Raw genomic sequence first — 22,734 nt, forward strand, 5'->3', positions numbered from 1 at the left:
AGACCTGGATTGTTTGTTAAGTCTCTCACCTTTTAGAATGAACATGTTGGATTCAGCTCTTTCATTTGTAAATCGCATAACTTTTTTAAAGTTACATTCTCAAGTGAACTTCAACAATTGTTGTCACGTTGGCCCAGATATGCACTGAAGTTTGTAAGGTGTCCTGTGTGAGACTGTCCGAGCCACAATGTTCAGACTGACTCTAATCTAAAAGACCGATTTATAGAATCGTGGATTCATGCAGTTTTTGAGCAAAATTATATGTAATTCTGCAAGCACAACTTCACCCCACAAACTTGTATGTGTCTGTGTTTGGGGGTGGGGGGGTAGGTTGTGCGTGTATATGTGTGAGTGAGAGTATAAAGAGGTACAAGTCTGTGAGAGGGTGCGTGAGAGTATATATGTGGGCATATGAGAGACAGCTTGTGTATGAGAGAGGGTCTGCGTGAGTGTATGGGTCTGTCGGAGAGTGTGTATGTATCTGTAAGAGTGTCTGTGTACATGCGCCTGTGAGTGTCTGTGCATCTGCGTAGTGCAGCGGGGTCACCTATAGTGTGACATGAACCCAAGGTCCTAGTTGAGGCCATCCCTGTGGGTAGCCAAGTTCAGTACCCATGGGGATGGCCTCAACTGGGACCTGGGGTCCATGGCACACTACAGGTGACCGCACTTCAGTACACACACACTCAGATACAAAGACACACACTCGCAGACAGAGACACTCCCACAAACACACACACACCACCATACAGATCCATACACTCATGCAGACCCCCTCTCATACGCTCACAAAAACACTCCCACACTCACACGAACCCTCTCACAGACTTATACCCCTTTACATTTGCACACTCTCACAGACACTCATGACCCACCCCCTCCCCGACAAGTTTGTGCGCTGAATTTGTGCTTGCAGAATTACATTTTATTTTACTCAAAAACTGCATGAATCCCTGTAAGGTTCTGTAAATCCGTTTTTTAGATGAAAATCGGTCAGAACATTGTGGCACAGACAGATCACACTGGGCACCTCACACCTTTAATGCATTATCTGGGCTGACATGACACCAATTGTTGAAGTTCACTTGAGAATGTAACTTTAAAAAAGTTCTGCGATTTACAAATGAATCCAACATGTTCATTCTAAAAGATGAGAGACTTAACAAACAATCCAGGTCTTTTTCAATACATAATTTCAGTTCCATCACACTGTAAACCTTTGCTAGAAGTTCTGTGTCTTACGATCTTATACTCCACAACCACCTGAAGGACCAGTGCTCCAAAAGCTAGTACTTCCAAATAAACCTGTTGGACTATAACCTGGTGTTGTAGATTTTTAACTTTGCACACCCCAGTCCAACATCAACATCTCCAAATCTTTATAATTCAACTCTTACATGGGTGAAAGCAGCTTTTCCAAAGTAGGTCAGCTCAGAATGTCATAGTTAATGTGATAGAAAAGTATATGGACAAGCAGCATAAGTCACAAAACAAACAAATCACTTTACAAAAGCAACCACCCAGAGAATAAAGTGACTACATTTCCATAAAGGTGAGAAAAATTTCCCCAAAATAATTAACCCAATATAGCACAAAATGATTATGTTTTGGTTATAAATTTAATGCTGCTGGAAATCACAACCTGAACAGGAAAGTCAAAACATCAGAAACTATTTGGGCGGCACGGTGGCACAGTGGTTAGCACTGCTGCCTCACAGCACCAGAGACCTGGGTTCAATTCCCGCCTCAGGCGACTGACTGTGTGGAGTTTGCACATTCTCCCCGTGTCTGCACGGGTTTCCTCCGGGTGCTCCGGTTTCCTCCCACAGTCCAAAGATGTGCAGGTCAGGTGAATTGGCCATACTAAATTGCTCGTAGTGTTAGGTAAGGGGTAGATGTAGGGGTATGGGTGGGTTGCGCTTCGGTGGGGCGGTGTGGACTTGTTGGGCCGAAGGGCCTGTTTCCACACTGTAGTAATCTAATCTAATCTAATCTATTTTAAACACAAAGACTAGATTAACATTTAAACTTTCAAACACATGGAATACAAGTTTCTCCAACTTTGGAATATCCTGCTGAAGACTGAGGGGAAATGGGAAATATGTGACATAGTAGAAATTTAAAAAGGGTCAGATAAAGGATCGGGAAATGAGACAAGCTCCTGACTGATTTTCACCATAAATTGTACATTGTTTTACACATGAATAGAATGTCAAGGTTCTCGTTTATCCAGAGATTTCTGCACTATGGCAGATAATGGAGATAACCCCACATGTTCATAAAAAGGTCTCTGTAAAATGTTGTAAAAATTTTACTACATGAACTGCATCCTCCTGATTGCAGAATTTTATGATAAATATTAAGTCCAATATTTAATACATTTGCATAATGGAAGCGGTACCAACAATTCCAAAAATCCTTTACAGAAAACTACAGCACAGGAGAAAACAAGAAAATCAGAAAATGTTTACAGTTGCACTCCTCATCCTTTTCGTGCAGCCTTGCAATAGCTTTCCAAGGATTTGGGTCAAACAAGGTTGGGAGGCAGGGGATGTAGATGAGGAGAAAGGAGGATAGAGAGAGAGGGGAAGAGACTGGGAGGGAGAGAGAGATAGAGGAAGGGAAAAAGGAGAGAATGGCACTCCTTCTCTTCCATCACAAACAGTGCTGAAAAAAACATTAGCATGTTCCTTCCAGCTATTCTCTCCTTAGGTTAATTGGCAGGCTCTCCAGACAGCCAACATTTAAAATTAAAACAGATCAAAATTATGATTCATGCGGCTTTATTAAATTATTTTCGAGCCAAAGAGCAGGTCAAATGTCCACCTCAAACTGCTTCTGTTAATGCATGTAGACATGTTGGTAGCAGGTTTAGGATGGGTTTCTGTTTTTTTAAAATGCATTTTTAAAAAGTACAGCTCAAATTCTGAAAAGGATACTTTCAGTCAAGCCTTTCATATTCCCCGGTGACAGAAGTTTGGTGGAGCCCCTCTTATACTGTATCCTGTCCTAGTTTGGCAATGTATGAACTCTGTTATACACTACCCAAATGAAGATGACAGGCCTGCCCCTGGAAGATGCCAACAGCTGCTCTGCTGTTTAATGCAAACACAGGGTCAGCAACAATTCATTCCTGGACATGTGTCATAACATGCCTGCACAAGCATGTTATGATTACCAGGTCTCTTTGTTTTTGCATGTTAATTGTATTATAGCGTTTAAAGTTACACAGGTGAAGGCCACTTATTAAGTACTTCAAACATAAAAAGAAAACTTTTGTTAGATTCTTGTGGCACGGTCTTAGAGTCCCCACCTCCAGCCCCAAAGGTACAGGGCAGCCTGGAAACAACTTAAGTGAACTAGCCAGCTACAACTCATTTTTCTTTCCTTTATTTATCCCTCAACTGTGTCTGCCTGTCCATCTGTGTACATAAGTCAGAGTTACAAAGAAGATTACATTTAAATCACAGACATTAATTAAATTACCTTGTTGTTTAACTTTACTGAAGTTACTAAAACAAACTTTGCTTTAACTGGCACCTTGTAAACCAGCACTCTCGATAAACTGTCAAAAATTATATTTCTCAAATACCAGAAGTTTACTGCATCATTGTAATCTAACACTGAGTCCAAGTAGTCAGTTGAGAGTGCAAGTAAGCAGGCGGTCGACCTGTAAGTTTTATTTAAGGTAAATTGATTATTTTAGTGATTTTTTATGTTGTATGTAATGTAACTGATGTGTATACCCCCTACATTACGTTTCTAATACTTAGTGTGCGTTTTTTCATTGATTATGCGGACCTCTTGATCAACTGGCATATTTGGAATACTACACTCCTAGTCCAATGTATGCAGGTTAATAAAAATTTTGCTGTCTATTAATAATAAATTGTCTATTTCTGTTTCAGCAATAAACTTGGTGTCTCATACCAGTTATTCATAAAATTTCATTCAAAAAACTGGGTAATTTCGAGGGTCATTCACCATTTTAATTTCACTGTTGTGATATCTAGCATCAGAGTCTAATCTGATCTGGCTTCCTATCCTTGTGTCGCAACATAGCTAATTTAGTTAGTTGATTTAAAACAAAGAACATACATACAAACTACTTCCTTCTAAAAGGGGTTCATCATTTGTTTCATGGATTTCAATCTGACTTTGAAATTAACAACCCACATCCTTTTGATTAAATCACCTTACCTAATTTGTCCTACAAGATAGATCATTTCATACCTACATGATAGATTTCATTTAACTTGTTTGACTCAAAGTCCATCACTATCCTATTCTCAATTATTCCCAGTTTTGTGACATCTGCAGTTTTAAAATTACAACCTGTACACTCAATGGTCCAAATCAGTAACACATATTTTAAAAAGCTTGGAACTCAAAAGTTTCCAAGCGTTCACCACTACTAATCCTGGTCCCTCAGCCAAGGAGTGAGCAAGACTTCTACAAACAAAATTAAAGGAAATAATTAATTAAGCTGTATAATTTGTTTTCCTGATCAAAATATTTAACAATGAATAAAGAGGAATCATTGTTGCCTGTGCACAGCTGTGTCTGATGTAAAATACAGTAGGCTCAGTACCATGAAGTGTTTTACACTGATTTTGGCCATGCACAGTCACTGTGACTTTTCTAAGCTTAACAAACTGCAATAAGACTCTTGTACAATTCATCAGACGTTCACAAATGGTCATAAAGTTCTCAAATTATTATGCCAATCAATGTTGACAGATATGCAGCTTAGAGAATAAATGTAACCAAATAGACCATGATGAGAGGGGGAAATAAGCACTAAAATTAAAGAGAGTGAAACAGGGAAAGGGATAGAACCATCATCTGTCATCAGCCATAGTTTATATTTCCCTTTTAGTATAAAATCATACAGATATTGCACTATGAATTTAAATTTTAAGTAGCGATGGAGAAATATCAGAAATTAAACAACAATGTTTCTTGAAGGTGGTTTCAATGATGGAGAGATCTGAAAATTTCAATTAAGATCATAGAAATGTGTAAAATCAAGACAATCAACAGACAAGAGGATTGAGGAGGCATGTAGAAGAACAGTTTGTGAAAACTGCTCAGTATTATTTAGCAGCAAGAAGAAACACACTTTTATACACTGAAAGATATTCCTTGAAGGGTTCAAAATAACATGGAGACACTGTTCAACCCCGCAAACGGGGAAAGTCAGGAGACTAAACGCTAAAGTTAAAGTGGACAATACTGGCTAACTTGAATATGAAATGGAATTTTTCAAAAGAGCAGATAGGCAAAGATAATGGCAAAGGTCACCATTAATCAAATGAAGTAAAAATAAGAGAGCAGAGGCTTTGGAAGATTAAAAGTTGGAAAACACAGTCAATCCTAAACTAATGAAAATAATAAACAGACAACCGTTAACAACAGCACAGAAGAAGTTCCCAAAGCAGAATATATCCAATGTAGCCAATTACTCTATCAGTCTATTCAAACAACAGCAAAGTGATGCGAGGGTGCTGCTATCAAGATGGTGTTATCAAATAGAACCCACACTGCAATAACACACTTAATAAAGCTTAATCTGGCTTCTACCAGGACTATGACCTCACCATAGTCTTATTCCAAGTATAACAAAGAACTAAGTTCCAACGCATGGGTGATTATCTTCACATCAAAGCAGCATTCAACTAACTGTGGTTTAAAGAAGCCCTAGCCAAACTGAAGTCAATGAAAATAATGGGACAAAAAAAATCTCCTTTGATTGGAGTCATCATTAGCACAAAGGAAGATAGTTAAGTTGTTGGAAGGTCAGTGTCAAGACATTGCTGCAAGTGTTCCTCAGGGTAGTATCCTTGGCCCAATCATCTTTCGCTGCTTCATCAATAACCTTCTCCTAATAACCGTCAGAAGTAGGGGCATTCACATTAAACATAGAACAATAAATACAGCGCAGAACAGGCCCTTTGGCCCTTGATGTTGCGCCAACCTGTGAACTAATCTACTCCCATCACCCTAGACTATCCCATCATCATCTATATGCTAATCCAAGGACTGTTTAAATGCCCCTAATGTGGCTAAGTTAACTACATCGACAAGCAGGCCATTCCACACCCTTACCACTCTGAGTGAAGAATGTGCCTCTAACATCGGTCTTAAATTTATCACCCCTACTTTGCAGCTAAGGCCCCTCATACAAGCAGATGTCATCATCCAAGGAAAAAGACTCTCACTGCCCACCCAATCTAATCCTCTGATCATCGTGTATGTCTCTTAGCATTCTTCTCTCCAATGAGAACCGATCCAAGTCCCTAAGCCTTTCCTCATAAGACCTTCACTTCAGATCAGGCAACATCCTGGTAGATCTCCTCTGCACCTTTTCCAATGCTACCACATCTTTCCTGTAATGGAGCAACCAGAATACTCAATGTGAGGCCACATTCTAGTTTTGTACTGTTGCAGCATGATGTCACGGTTCCAGAACTCAATCACTCAAACCAAATAAAAACTAACACACTGTATGCCTTCTTAACAGCACTATCAACCTGGATGGCAACTTTCAGGGATTTATGTACATGGACACCAAGATCCCTCTGCACATTCACACTACCAAGAATCTTTCCACTGACCCAATATTCTGCCTTCCTGTTATTCTTCCCAAAGTATTCCTCCCACTGTTCAGTATCATTCATGATTCTTCAGATACTTAAGAGTCTATAACCATTGACAGACCTTCCCAAGCCCATATCTTTTACTGTCCAGACCTGGCAGATACAGGAGAACAACATAACTCACAAGATCACGCATCATATTGATTAGGGATGAAATCTGCTTTCCTGCACCGTCATGAGGTCAAAATCTTGAAATTCTCTACCTTACAGCACTGCACATGTGCCTACACCACATGGACTGCCACAATTCAAGAAGATAGCCCACCATCACTCTCTCAAGGGCAAGTTAGGGATGTATAGTGTTCACATGGCTAGAAATACCCAGGTCCTGCAAAATAATTTTAAAATTCAACAATCAGGATAGAATAGGAGTCATTTGGCCCAAAAATGCCTACACTCCCTCCTTCAAAGAGCAACCTTGTTTAGTCTGACTAATCTGCACTTTCCCCACAAATTTACAACTTTATGTCTTTCAAGTATTCTCTTTTGAAAACTACTATTGTATCTGCCAGCCTATCAAGGAGTACATTTAAAATCCTAACCACTCAAAGTGCCAATGAATTTTCCCTCATTTAATTCTACTTCTTTTGTCAATCACAGATCTGTATCTTTTTGTTATTGGCCCTTTGGAACCAATTTCTCATTTAAAGAGAGGTAGCAGCCAGCTCTATTGAAAGTTTCAAAATAGAGACGGGTTCTTATTACTGGGTAAGAATATGAAGGTTAATGAAACCAAGGAGAATAGAAGGGACTTGAGAGAGATCCATGGGATCTAACTGAATAGGCTACTCATATTCCGAAATTATCATGCCAACAACAAAAAATTGGGCAGGAAAAAATCAAAATGACCAGAATTTCTCTAGCTCCTAACATACATTAATAATCTGTACAAAGATGTATGGATTATCAGACATGCCGCAATAGCTTCTCACAAGGGAATATTTCAGTGCCAGTCAGCAACATGCATTCTCTGCAAGAAACAACTATTCAAGTCTCTAGCACCATTCACAAGTTCGGAATCATCTTCAAAATAGCAGCTTACTTTTTTTAGAACAGAGTTTATTCTATTAAGGAAACATTTCATAGAAACTGGTAAATGCAAGACTATCAGACGGAATGTCCAAAATTTAAAAAGCTACATTGCAGATGCATGGTGAACTGTTCTACACAGCTTATCAGCAGAACTTCAATTTAAAGGTGCTTCACAACCAAAGAAAAACACTTGCTGCATTTGTTTCCCCCACACCCAAATTCATACACATATGACTATGAACCCACACTATACAAAACTTTGACTTACTCAGCTATATTGATATATCCACAGGATGCCACAGCATGCAGTGGGGTCCAGCCCTCATTATCTGGCTGATTAGTATCTGCACTGTGCTCCACGAGAAACTTCACCATTTCAAGGTTTTCATCAATACAAGCCTGTAAGACAAAACAATTATTTAGCTTCAAAGTCAATGCACTGCACTGAGGGGTGAAGGAATTTAAAGGCAATAATTCTTATGGAAAAGTAGGAATGATCAAGACTGGATTTGGTGCAACACTTTCAAAAGTTTTTACCTCACAAAAGAATGAGTAAATCAATCACAAGACACAAATAATTACACAAACAATGAATACAATTTAAACCAATTTGGGTTTGATAACACTGTACGAAATTAAAGCTCTTGTGGAATAATGAGAGTGTCTATCTTTGAGCAGAAGACCTGGGTTCAATTTCCACCTCTTCCAGATCTGTGTCATAACACAGCTAAACAAGTTAGTTAAAAAATATCTATTACAAGATCATAAGAAATAGGAACATGAGTTGGCTGTTTGGCCCCTCAAGCCTGTCCCAGCATTCAATAGGATCACAGCTGATCTGACATCCCTCATGGTCGCTTTTCTGCCTTTCCCCCATCATCATCCATTCCCCTACTGATCAAGAATTTATCTATTCAGCCTTAATTTTTTTTAAATTTCCTACAGCGTGGAAACAGGCCCTTCGGCCCAACAAGTCCACACCGACCCTCCAAAATGCAACCCACCCAGACCCATTCCCTTACATTTACCCCTTCACCTAACACTACGGGCAATTTAGCACGGCCAATTCACCTAACCTGCACATTTTTGGACTGCGAGGGGAAACTGGAGCACCCAGAGGAAACCCACGCAGACATGGGGAGAATGTGCAAACTCCACACAGAAGAAAAACACAGAAGAGGTGGGAATTGAACCCGGGTCTCTGGCGCTGTGAGGCAGCAGTGCTAACCACTGTGCCGTGCATAAATTTACAAGGATTCTGCCTCAACAGCCATGTGCAACAAGGAATTCCAAAGATATCCAGTCTCAGAAGAAATTCCTCCTCATCCCAGTCTCGAATTGGCACCCATTTATTTTGAGACTATGCCTCTGGTCCTAGACTCTCCCATGAAGTGAAACATTGGGTAATTGCTGAGACAATCAAGCTCCAGAAGAATCTTACATGTTTCAATTAAATTGCCTCTCAATCTCCTAACCACCAGTGAGCAGAGTTCCAACCCGCTTAGCCTTTATTCAGAGGTCAATTCCTCCATACCACAGATCATCGTAGTGAACTGCCCTGTGATGGAGGAGGGTCCCGAACTCAGAGCTTCAAACTCAGAGATAGCAATGCTACCACTGTGCCACAAGACTCATGGTTGTCAATGCTTGGACACACTACCACTGTTTTGGAACTCCAGACTCTCCCTTCAACACATACTAATGAACTATGTTCAACAGCAGGAAGGACACTCTTCTTCCCCCACCTGCTATTTAGATGGATCACCAACCACTTAGAGATTAGTAGCTCATTGATAAAGTGACAGATGGAGTTTGATTCAGATAAATGCGAGGTGCTGCATTTTGGGAAAGCAAATCTTAGCAGGACTTATATACTTAATGGTAAGGTCCTAGGGAGTGCTGCTGAACAAAGGGACCTTGGAGTGCAGGTTCATAGCTCCTTGAAAGTGGAGTTGCAGGTAGAGAAGATAGTGAAAGTGGTGTTTGGTATGCTTTCTTTTATTGGTCAGAGTATTGAGTACAGGGCTTGGGAGGTCATGTTGCGGCTGTACAGGACATTGGTTAGGCCACTGTTGGAATATTGCGTGCAATTCTGGTCTCCTTCCTATCAGAAGGATGTTGTGAAACTTGAAAGGGTTCAAAAAAGATTTACAAGGATGTTGCCAAGGTTGGAGGATTTGAGCTATAGGGAGAGGCTGAACAGACTGGGGCTGTTTTCCCTGGACCGTCTGAGGTGGAGGGGTGACTTTATAGACATTTACAAAATTATGAGGGGCATGGATAGGATAAATAGGCAAAGTCTTTTCCCTGTGGTCGGGGAGTCCAGGACTAGAGGGCATAGGTTTAGGGTGAGAGGGGAAAGATATAAAAGTAGACCTCAGAGGCAACTTTTTCACACAGAGGTTGGTACAAGTATGGAATGAGCTGACAGAGGAAGTGGTGGAGGCTGGTACAATTGCAACATTTATGGGTATATGAATAGGATGGGCTTGGAGGGATTATGGGTCGAATGCTGGCAGTTGGGACGAGATTGGGTTGGGATATCTGGTCGGCATGGACAGGTTGGACCGAAGGGTCTGTTTCCATGCTGTACATCTCTATGACTCTTTCCTTAAATAAGGGGACCAAAACTATTTTCTGTAGTATAGATCTGCTCTCATCGGCGCTGTTAGACTACCCTGCTCTTGTATTCCTCTTGAAGCAAGGGCCAACACTCCATTAGCGTTCCCAACTATTGAATGCACAGTGTACTGAGCACAAGTACTCAGAGTCCCTTTGTATTGCAGCTTTCTGCCATTTCTCTCCATTTAAATAATATTCTGTACTTTTGTTCTCACTGCTAGAGTGAAAAACTTCACTTTTTCCCCACATTATACCCCAGTTGACAACTTTTCACTCACTTAGTTAACCTATCAAAATCTCCCTGTAGACTGTTTGTATCCCTCTTACTACCTACTTTTCTATCTGTGTTGCATTTGCAAACATGGCTACAGTGCCTTCACTTCTTTCTTCTGAGTCATTAGTACATAGTTCTACCATCCTGGAAGCAAGTCTGGTGAATCTTTGTTAGACTCCCTCTATGGCAAATAATATCTTTCCTGAGACAAGACGACCAACGCTGTGCAAAATACTTCAAGTAGTGTATCCAAGCTCTTATACAATTCAAGCAATATTTCACTACTTCTATCCTCAAATCCTCTTGCAATAAAAGGCTAATTTTTCATTAGCCTTCCTAATAGCTAGTTGCACCTTGCCTATGACACATTGACAAACTTGTCCAGGTGCTTTGGTATGTGTAGACTTTCCGACTCAGACCATTTAACAAACACTCTGCACATCTGCATCTTATACAAAAGTAGACAACCTCACAGCTACCACAAAGTTCTTTCACAAAGTCTGCTCAAATGCTCCTAAAACATCTTTCCATCTTCCTCACAAGGCAGTGCTATTAGATTTATATTATTTAAAAATTTGGAAATATTACGTGACTTCCAATTTTAAATTGCATACTCTAATATTTAGCACAGAATTTTGTAAACTATATATATTAGCTAAAGCAGCACAAACTTATGTATCTTGTCTAGATTGATGATTCAACATTTGTGCATTAATATGCAAGGGGATTCAGTCAACAGCTTGTTCACGACTCATTACTTTTGATCACATTACACTATAGCAGAGTTCAAAGATGACAAACCACATGGTGATAAAACATTGGACCAATAATAAGTCTTTGACTTCATGACCAGATTTCAGACATGATTAAATCTTTAAAACATTACCAACCTTTCCAAAAGTAGGAAATAAATGTGGGTGTTAATTTAGGTCAGTGGTGGTAATGATCAAGAAGATGGGATTCTAAAAATTTAAAGAAAGATAGAAACAAATTTCTATCTATTCAGGATGATAGCGATGAATTATGAATGTGTACAAATTCTAAGCAAACCGAGACATTTCAAAAATGTGCTTTATAAACTTGGTTGCTAAGAGAATTATCAAAAAAATTATTTTGCAATAGCTGTTCTGCAGATGCAGGAACACATCAAAATGTGCTGAAATCCAAAATTATGCAATATCTTTATATTACAAATAGTGTGTCTATCAACATGTCACAATGACTGTTTTAATAGACCAAGAAGCTTAACTGAAATTACATGGAACAACTTTGCATACTGTGCTAAACTAACTTTGGTAAAGCAAAATATAAATCAACACCTGCCCGATATTAGTATTCACATGTATACTGGCGACACCAGCTCAACCTTATCACCATCTCTCTCAACTCTTCCACTCTTGTAAAACTTTCTAACTGTTCAGACATTCAGTAACAATATCTTATGCAAAATTTACAACATGTTTTCATTAGCAGGCGAATCCGTGGACAGTGGAAAGGGACGCTCTTTACAACTGAGATGCAAAAGAATTTCTTCTCCCAGATGCTATAAATCAGAAACAAATACAAAAATTGCTGGAAAAGCTCAACGGGTCTGGCAGCATCTGTGGAGAGAAATCAGAGTTAAGGTTTTGAGTTGAATAACCCTTCCACAGAACTCTGATGAGCTTGTCCAGCAATTTCGGTTTTTGTTACTGAGTTATAGCATCTACAATTTTTTTGGTTTTTAAGACAGTGTAAAGGGACGCTCATCTTCCAGATGGTAACGAATGTCTGGAATTCTCTACCGCAGAGTTGCACAGATTAGATTACACAGCATTTAAAAGGGGGAGTAGTTAGATTGTTGAAATATCAAGGAGTTGAGGGCTGAGGAGCTGACACATAAGATGAGTTGAGGCCTGTAGCAATTTAACTATGATCTTATAGAATGAAGTGGAGCCAAGTGGCCCACTCCTACCCCTACTTCTACTTCTTCAAGAACACATTGTGAAATCATGAAGTTAGAGAAACAGAGCTGAAAAATGTGTTGCTGGAAAAGCGCAGCAGGTCAGGCAGCATCCAAGGAGCAGGAGAATCGACATTTCGGGCATAGGCCCTTCTTCAGGATTCCTGAAGAAGGGCTTATGCCCGAAATGTCGATTCTCCTGCTCCTTGGATGCTGCCTGACCTGCTGCACTTTTCCAGCAACACATTTTTCAGCTCTGATCTCCAACATCTGCAGTCCTCACTTTCTCCAAGTTAGAGAAACACCCAGTAAAAAAATCAACAAAATGCTGCTACAGTAGACAATCCATCAAATGCTTTCCTTTCTATTGCAATGATTTGAGCATTAGAAATACTACCATTGAACAAACCAGAGTCATTGAGATGTGCAACACTGAAACAGGCCCTTGAGTCCAATTCACCCATGCTGACCAGATATCCTAAACTGATCTCGTCCCATTTCCCTCTAAACCTTTCCTATTCCTGCACCCATACAGATGCCTTTTAAATGTTATAATTGTACCCTCTTCCACCACTTTCCCTGGTAGCTCATTCCATACATATACCACCCTCTGCATGAAAAGGTTGGCCCTTAGATCCCTTTTAAATTTTATCCCTCTCACCTGAAAGCTATAACCTCTAGTTTTGGGCTCCCCTACCCTGGGGAAAAGACCTTGGCCATTCACCCTATCTATGCCCCTCATGATTTTACAAACTTCCCAAAGGTCTCCCCTCAGCCTCCAATGCTCCAGGGAAAACAATCTTAGACTAGTCAGCCTCTTCCTATAGCTCAAACCCTCCAACCCTGACAGCATCCTCGTAAATAGTTTCTGAACCCTTTTAGCAGCTCTAAGGTATTTTAAAACCAAACACAATTTTGTTGTCCAAAAACTACCAGGCTGAAATTATTTACTTGTTTTGCAAGAACCTTCATCCATAACTAAAGCACGTCACATATTTAAAGGAAATCCTGTTCCATGTCCATAAACTACAGGATTACATTGATTCTTACTTTTATGTTAACATAATCAATTAAAATCTTTAAAAAAAACAACAAAAATTTTAACTGGAGGTTGTATTTATTTTGTTTCCTTAGAATCCAGTAACTGGAATTATTTGTACATATTTTAACATGCATTGTATTTTGAAGCTTAAATTGTGTTGACCATATACATGTATTCACGGACATTCAGCTCAACCATAATGCTATTGCAGCAGTCAAAGCTCTCAGTTTGGCCTTTAAGCACCAAAAATAAAATCCATGATATCCGAAGTTATTTTAATGAAGCATAAGCCAAGAGGTCTAAACAGGGCATAAACAGAACATAGATGCGATATTTCCCCAGCTGCTGTGTTTTAAACCAGGGAGCATCATCTCCGAATAAACAATAGACCAATTAAAACAATTAAGCAACTAACCTTAGAATTCCTTAATGGCATTGTGGGTCAGCCTACTCCATATGGACTGTAACGATTCAAGCAGGCAGCTCACTACCATGTTCTCAAGAGCAACTATTGACGGGCAATAAATGCTGGCCAGCCAATGATACATACAGCTCACAAGTAAATTTTTAAAAACTTTTGAAAAGGTGACACCACAAATATCCCCATCCTCAAGAAAAATGTGCCCAATACATTAATACAAAAACAAGGCTGAAGCGTTTGTAACCATCTTCAACCGCAGTTGTACAGCCAAATTTTGACCAAATGCCATCTACAAGTTTGCTGATGACATCATTGTGGTAGGACGGATATCAAACAATAAATCAGAGTCAGAAGTTACATGACACCAGGTTATAGTCCAACAGGTTCATTTGAAATCACACAGACTTTCAGAGTGCAGTCCCTTTGTCAGGTGCATCTGACTGCCCCGATGAAAGGGCTGCCCTCCGAAAGTTTGTACGATTTCAAGTAAACCTGTTGGACTATAACCTGGTGTTCTGCGACTTCTAACTTTGCCCACCCCAGTCTAACATCTGCACTTCCACATCAACAATGAATCAGAATAAAGAAAAGAGATAGAGGGTTTGGTGATGTGGTGCAATGGTAACAACGTCTCTCAATGTGGCAAAACTAAAGAACTGACCGTTGACTTCAGAAAGAAAGAAGGAACACACCCCCATCTACATCAACTGAGCGGAGGTTGAGGGGGTTGACAATGTCAAGTTCCTCAAAGTTACAATAACCAATAACCTGTCATGGACCTCCCACGTAGATGCAATGGTCAAGAAGGCACAACAATGCCTCTTCTTCCTCAGGTGAATCAGGGAATTTGGCATGTTCATAAGGAACCTCACTAACCTTTACTGATGCCCCATAGAAAGCATACTGCCCAGATGTGTAATAGCCTAGTAGGACAACTGCTCTGCCCAGGACCATAAGAAATTACATAAGGTTGTGTACACAGCCCAGACCATCATGGAAGCTGATCTCCCATTCATGGACTCCAGTTACATATCTTGTTGCCATGGAAAGTCCACCAACATTAAAGACCCATCCCACTCCAGTAATGCTCCCCTGCAACCTCTTCCATCACGATACAGAAGCCTGAACATATGCACCAGGAGGTCCAGGAACAGCTTCTTCCCGGCCATTATTAGACTGATTAAAGGACTCTCTAGTCTCAAATAATGCTGATCTTGCTAACGTTGATCTTACTTAGCACATGCCCTGTGCAGTGTAACTCCTCTGTCTAAATCTTTTCCCAACCTCTGTTCTGTACATTCTTGCTTATTATGATCTGCCTGTACTGCTCCAAAGTTTTTCACTGTACTTCAGTACACATGACAACAAATCAAAAGCTGAAGCCCAGAAGTGAGGAAGAGTGTGATCACCCAAGATATCAAGACAACATTTGACCAAGTATGGTTTCAAGATGCCCCACAAGAACTCTCATAAATGACAGTGACAGGAAAAACTCTTAATTAGTTGAAATTATACAAAGCAAAATAGTTATGGTTTTTGAAGGTCAATCATTTCAGCCTGAGGATATTGTTGGAGTTCCTCAGGGTACGGTTCTAGACCTAGCCAACTTCAACTGCTTCAATGAGTTTTGCTTCGTACAATCGAAAGTACCATTTGGAGGCACTCAGGTACTGGAATACCCATGCCCACTTGCAGCAAGACATTAACACATTCTGATTTGGACTGATATATAGCAAGTAACATTCAAACTATGCACTGACCAGCTCCATCATGAGAATCCAACCATCTCCCTTTGACATTCAACTGCAATACCACTGTTAAATCAACACCCAGGATGGTAAGGAGCAGAAGGGTCTTTACCATTGACCAGAAACTGAATACTTTTCTAACTGAGACAACACATTCCCACTATAAACCTACAGACTTCCTTCATTCAAAAGGCTTCTGAAAAAAATTGATAGCCTTTGCAGCTAGCTTCTCCAAATGTGCTAAGATCCACAGAACAACTGATTCATGGTCATGTGCTACATGAATAACTTCCAGATGAATGGAAGAAGTGACATCATTGCATCATTTGGTGCAAAATGTTACTGGATCAGAGTCTTATTTCAATCACTTGAGAGATTCACAATTACTGTGACAAATCATGGAAATTAACCCTTATCTCCACATAACAGTCCTCCAAAAAGAAAGCATTCTATGCCTATAGTATATCACAATCAGGAAAATGAATAGGTTTCAAACACAGGAGGATATTAATTTTGCAAGTTAGGGACTTGCACAAATAAACACGAACCGAAGATATCAATTTTTATCTTACAACATTCTCACATTAGAACAGGTGAGCCACATTGCTCTTTGCATATGAAACTCAAAACTGCCAGCATTTTCGTGTATTCATTTCACTGAAACATGAGTGGTTAAATTCTGAGCAGTCAAATTATGTTCAATAACATTTTTATCTACAACTCAGATCAAATTTCAACATCCAGTGAAAAATCACAGCAACACGCAGGATAACCGAGCAGCGTGATCTTCAGTTTGGCAGCGAGTGTATTTAAAACATAGATTTAATCACAGTTACTTCCAAAAGAAAGTAACACCTTGCCAGTGTTCGAAAAATAGGCATTTGATAATGCAGTACTTTATCATTGCTGAAAACAGAGACACGTTGACAAAACTTTTCATCTTACACTCATCAGAACAAATGCAAGAATGCTAAATTTTAAACGATCGTTAAATATACAGTACAGGAGGCAAGAGTTCTAATTAGCTTACGAATTGACTGTAAACATGCAAGCTATTTCCATGGAGTAAGCAATGGGTACAATTAGCTCCCAAAGCTCACAGGGCCATTCTGAAGAGAGCAAGGCTTACACATATCCCTTTTGTTAGCAGAGAACAAGCCCACGTGTATTATTTCTAGCAAATATACTCTATAAGCTCCATTGATTATCTTACATTTGTTTTTGACATACCAGTTGGCACCCTCAGGATTGTTCAGCAAATACTTGTTCAGAATCACATCCAACAGTAGAAATTTGATGTTTTCTAAGCATGAAACAGTTGATTGCATAAATTGTGATCATTTCAAGCTTGGCATTTATGTGTAGTCCAAATAAATGTAAGATATAAAGATACATCAATACATCTCCCCTTTCAGCAATATTTACGTCAACAAATAATTAAATCGTAATCAATGAAAATGTCAATTTTTTTTCAAATTTCCATTCAAATAGTTCCTAGAATAATAAATTGGAACATTTTATTCGTGCAGTAGGAGGTCACTTATAACATCTAAATTAATCAGTCAAAACCAAGTAAAATCTTTTGCACTTCTGGTGTTCATTTCTTCAGATAGCATGTCTGTCTCTCAACACATACCAGCTTGTCCCATCTCGATGGTGCAATATAAATAAAACTTTAAATTCTAATTAGTAAATTAACAGTAGCAAACGATGAAAATTTGTAACAGAATATCAAGCAGATTTTCACATTTATGCAAGAAAAAGAAATTAAACACAGCAAACCAAGCCCATCTGGGAACATGCCACCAAAGCTTTTTTATTGACCGACCGTTCAATATCCAACCTGTTACAACTTGTGATTTCCACTCAGCCCAAATTAACTAAAGCACAATAAAAATTGGGAATTTTTCCTTTGATTTATTCAAATTAGTACTCTTTCTTCAGTAAAGTACAAGTTAAAACAAAAGTAAAGAATGATGGAATCAAACCTGACTACGACAATGGAAGCCTTTATAACCAGTTGAGGCACGGACTAAAACACGACTGCTTAAGCAAGGTATCAGAGAGCTCGGCTATGACATTAACACTCTCACAATAAGAAGGCAAGGGACAAGAAAAACATTATCTCCTAATGCCTATGTTCATCCATAAGTAAAGCGCAACCCTGATTCTGATTTCCAGCGTCCACAGTTGTTTGGTTCTCTGTTAAAGAATGTGCACTCTCATCTTGTTACTCAATTTTAAAAAGTCTGGTTCCTTGTCCAAAAACTGCAGGATTGATGGAGATGAGAGAGACAGACAAATAAGGGCAGGGGCCAGGGGATGAAGGGTAGAGGGCGAGAGCAACTGGGCTACAGCAATGAGGAGAGGAAGAGAGGAGGGGAGGAGAGAGAAAGAGCGGTCTTCTTCAACAAAATTCTTTTAGTTGCATCAATGTAAAGATCTGCTTGGTATCCCTTTACAAAGTCTCAATTTGCTACTTATAATTTACTCACTAGAATGTAATTTCTTATTTATATTGCACCAACTCAGCAGTTGAAAATGTTTCTTTAAATTGTGAAAACATCATATGGGAAAGTGAATCAATACTTTAAGAACATGCTACTAAATACGCTATTAACAGTTTCAGTGGTCGAAATTGCATCGCCACATTTATGTTCTATACAGTGATTTTTGGCTGTGTAAAGTTCAAAACCATAGCATAACAAATACATTTTTTCTGATCAGACAAGAAAATGCAATATAGCAGGTTCCACTTCAAAAAGCTATTCTCTAACAGTTCAGTACAGCTCTAATGTTGCAAAGTCAGCTATAACAATTGCTCAAGGACTGCTGTACCGAAATGTTCTTCATGACCTTAACGTAGTTTTCAAAAATATTTTGATAAAAGCTGAAACTCTTACCCATTTTCTTAAAATATAAGAAAGTATAACAGCAAAACAGGAGCACTCTAGACATCTACATAAACAAAGAAGAGCTCTCACTTGCCACACAGATTCAGAAGATCCAGCTATAGCTTATACTTTGCAGATACCAGATATAGACTAGTAGTTCAGCATAACCACAGCATAATGAAGCTACTTATTTTTTCACTAACTTAAAATGCACAGAAAGCACAACTCTTTACATTTACACGAGGGGGAGAAGGAGAGCAAACAACAGAGTGACAAAGAGGGCAAAGTGGTCAGAGGAATATTCTAATGCCTACATATAACTAAGAAGGAAGCAATACTAAAAATATCTATACCTGTGGCAACCCACAATGACATGACCCCAACCACAGCAATGCTGTAGGAACCCTGAGAACTAGCTGCTGAGCCAACAACCCTTTTCAGAGCAAAGAACGAACATGATCTGGTGGTTAAAGCATTTGTCCAGAGTCCTCACAATTCCCACTTCAAATTCAGCTTCAGTTAAAGGATTACTCGAGCTTTAACCAGAAGTTCAACTTCATGGGTAACTGCACTCAATTATGGTATTCCTAAAGCAATGTGTTATGATCTTCCAAGATCAAGAAAATCATTTAGCAACTTCCAGCAAATTATGTTTGAAAACACCTCATTTGCAAAACAACCACCATCCAAAGAGGATGAACAGGAAATATGAATATTATTTTTTCTAGACCATAAAATCCTGAATGGCAACATATTTTAAACTTAAATGTGCAAAGAATTTCCAAATGAGTTTTGGGTTCAGAAGCTGAAGTGTTCACATTTCTGACTCAATATTCTCCAAAGGTTTGAACTGATTGCAATCATCTATTTTTGTACTGTGATGAAGCAGTCTATAATTACATTATTCCATTGTACAACAGGAGGAATGTGAACTTATTATAGATCGCATGGTCTTGATTTACACTGTGTTCTATCATAGGCATGCAGAGGGGACTGAATTCAATATTTGCAAAGAAAATTCTGAAAGTATGACATGCCCATGTGCTAATTACCAAACATTTGCATAAACATGCTTTTATTTTAGAAATGACAGCAATGAAGAAGGTGATTCACAGTCAGTGTTTTGCAGTAGCCAGTATCATCAGGACAAGTATAAGCTGAACAGTCAATTTAACAGCCCCATGTTTTTACAGGTATTCTGGCTTTGGATTTGTCTTACTGAAGATGAGAAAAGGATCATTTTCATCCAAAAACATGTCAACCCTTCCATTGATGCTTCAATGAATATTTAAGGGCTGAAGAAATGGGACATTTCAACCTTAAACAGGCACAAAAATCTGGGTGGTTATAGGACATTAATACATAAAAAGTACACCAGATTATAAATTAGACACCAAAATGATGAAAACAAAATTGAAATACATGAGAAACTATATTAAAGATGACTTGATACAAAGAGTTAGCAAATCTAAATAGTGGGATCCCAGTGATGAAAATCCTTATTAAAATGAAGCACACAATGTTTTGACTGGAATCTACATGTTGTTTCTGAATATTGTCACAAAGCTAGTCCCTTTTCATTCCTAATAGCTGTTCCTTAGCTCAAGGAGACGCTGTCCTTGGTTTTTTTTCCAGAGGGGAAATAAACCAGCTGATTTGATACAGACTTGAAAAGGGCTTTCAGAGGGCTTTTGTTTATGTGTAAATAGATGAGACTTCAGGCCAAAGTGGTCATGTTTTAGAGGTGACCTGTTTAAAGAGAGGGGAGTGGTCAGCTCTCTAGCTGAGCTGAGCAGTTTTAGTTCAGTCTTGAGCTGGTTGGAAGTTCAACAGGGAGCTGGGTGGAAACTCACTCACTCTTTCTGCCCTTCAACTTCAACCTGTAAGCACGTATTCCACTTATACTGGTTTTTAAAGGGAGTTTGCTTATTGGGACTGATGTGTGTATTCGGAACAGCATAATTAAGTCTAGTTGGACAAGTTGAGTTCAGTACAGGTTCTTTATTCTGGTCTTTGTGTTTCATTGTGTAATTTTGTGAATAATGTTTTGTCTGTTTTAAAATCTAGTCAACGTGGCGAACTTAATCCGGGTGATTTTCACTGTACGCTTACCAAAACAAATTGCAAAATTATGATGTCAGCTGCCTGCTGAAGAATGTTTCAAGTGGTCTAGCTTAGTCCATAACAATATACAAGTAAAGATCTGCGTTAGAATGCAAATGGAGTGAGTAGAGCTGATCTTCATTAAAAAGCAGCCAATTGCACCAATGCTTCCAACGCAATATCAATTACAAAGGAATTCACTAACTTGTCTACTTTTAAGAAGGGTGTTTAAGAGAGACACTTCAACTACTGAAGAACTTCACATAGCTCAGAAGACTCCAAGTGTTCAGAAAAGCTTCAACATTACAGGTGTCCATAGTTACTCCAAGGTAATACTCTTTGATGCAGTGGTAATTTGGTTAGAAGGCCCATGTGAAACTCCCATCTGTCCTAGAGGTGCGCCATAACACGCCTGAACAGGTCAATTTTAAAAACCGAATGTGACCACTACTGCCACAACATTGTTAGGGAAGGATGGGCACAAATACCACTCCAAATGACAAAGAACATGCATTTTGATTAAGCCGCATCTAACAAACTTTTCCAAGCAGTACTGGGAATCACATGGGAAGACATTAACAGTGCAATTATTTTCCACCATACAGGAGTGCTACTCTCAATGCCTTGTGTTGTAATCAATTGAAAGGAGCAACATTTTTTTATGTTAAATAGAACTTGAACATCATGGAGGTGAATTAGGTATTATGTCATTCACTGGCAAAATTATATCTGTGCTTTGCAAACAAATAGTTATTTATTATTTATTTATTAGATTTTATTGTCACGGACACTCAAGCAAAGGAATACACAATGGTACAAGTCACCATTTTCCAATGCCATCTTAGAATACAAAAGACAAGATTAAACAACAGCAGAAATAAAAGGAATGGCCAAAAAAGGTAACGTCCAGATCACTGCCCCGCCTCTGCCATGAGTCCTTGCTGCCAACAAATCAAAACCACAATGTCCAGCCCACAGTCTACAACCACTTCACAGTCCCTGCATGCCACTGCAGCCAGAACTGGAACTCCGGCACCTTCACAATTAGGCATTCAGACCCAGCCATGTCCTAGAATCATGTCACCATTCTTTAGTGTCATCTTGACGAGGATCTTGAATTGTGATGGGATTTTGGATTTAAAAAAAATGCAAGTTTTGTTTTAACATAAGACAGGGGTTCATCAGGTTGCGGGGATAATATGTTATCATATAGATTGAGAATTGGTTAACCAAAAGGCAGCAGAGTAGCAATAAACAGAATTTGGTTTTGGAATCTCGAGATTCCATAATACAGAGGAATCTTGATTATCCAAATACCAATTACCTGAATTCGGATTATTCAAAGAAAATCTCAAGCTCCTGATTGAAACATTACATCAAAGACCTGTTTCTAACACTGATCGCATCTTTTGCTAACGGTGATTAAAAGTGAACTTGGTTTACTGAAATGCTGCTGAGAACAGTCATGGACATCAATGGGAGCTCAGGCACCGTCTCCAAACGACTGATCCCCCCCCCCCCCCCCCCCCCAACCCGCCGCTCTCTTTTCCCCAACACTTTCCCTAGAGTTCTACACAGGGGTGATTGCCCTGTACAGGGCAAAGGTGGAACCTGTCAGGAAGTTGCAGTAACACGTGGGTGTACACGTAAACGTTCTATTTGGATTCTCTTCTCTCCCCCCAAACGCCCCCCCCCCATCCCAAACACATACACGCATGCACACACACAAGCAGCAGGAGTCTTGCTGTTGGAGTCCGGTCTGGCTGCCCACCCGGAGGGGGGGGCGGACGGGGTTGGAGACAGACTGGGGGTGGGGGTGGGGTGATGGTGGCTTGGCCAGGGTTGGGGGAGGGGGGGGGGCGGAGGGTGGTGCTGGACAGGTGAGGCAGTGTTGGACGGGATTGGGGGCGGACGGATGGGGGAGCGGTGCTGGACAGGATGGGGGGGGGGGGGGGGTGTGGACAGAAGCTCACGCACAGTGTGCTGCTGCCTCATCT

The 22,734-nt window shown here is 39.6% G+C and overlaps 1 protein-coding gene across 3 annotated transcripts in view; it reads right to left on the bottom strand.

Moving 5' to 3' along the window:
* The window catches only part of LOC140467148 (protein phosphatase 1 regulatory subunit 12A-like), a 271,396-nt gene that overhangs the window by 199,208 nt on the left and 49,454 nt on the right, over window positions 1–22,734 (bottom strand). For 2 of the 3 annotated variants that reach the window (XM_072563240.1, XM_072563242.1), the window contains exon 2: window positions 7,960–8,090. In XM_072563240.1, the coding sequence (XP_072419341.1) occupies window positions 7,960–8,090 (131 nt within the window). Of the gene's footprint in view, window positions 1–7,959; window positions 8,091–18,724; window positions 18,742–22,734 lie in introns of those variants that run through there. The other variant, XM_072563241.1, reaches the window with a different exon arrangement.

Source organism: Chiloscyllium punctatum, chromosome 45, assembly GCF_047496795.1.
Source record: "Chiloscyllium punctatum isolate Juve2018m chromosome 45, sChiPun1.3, whole genome shotgun sequence".
NCBI classification, from domain to species: Eukaryota; Metazoa; Chordata; class Chondrichthyes; order Orectolobiformes; family Hemiscylliidae; genus Chiloscyllium; species Chiloscyllium punctatum.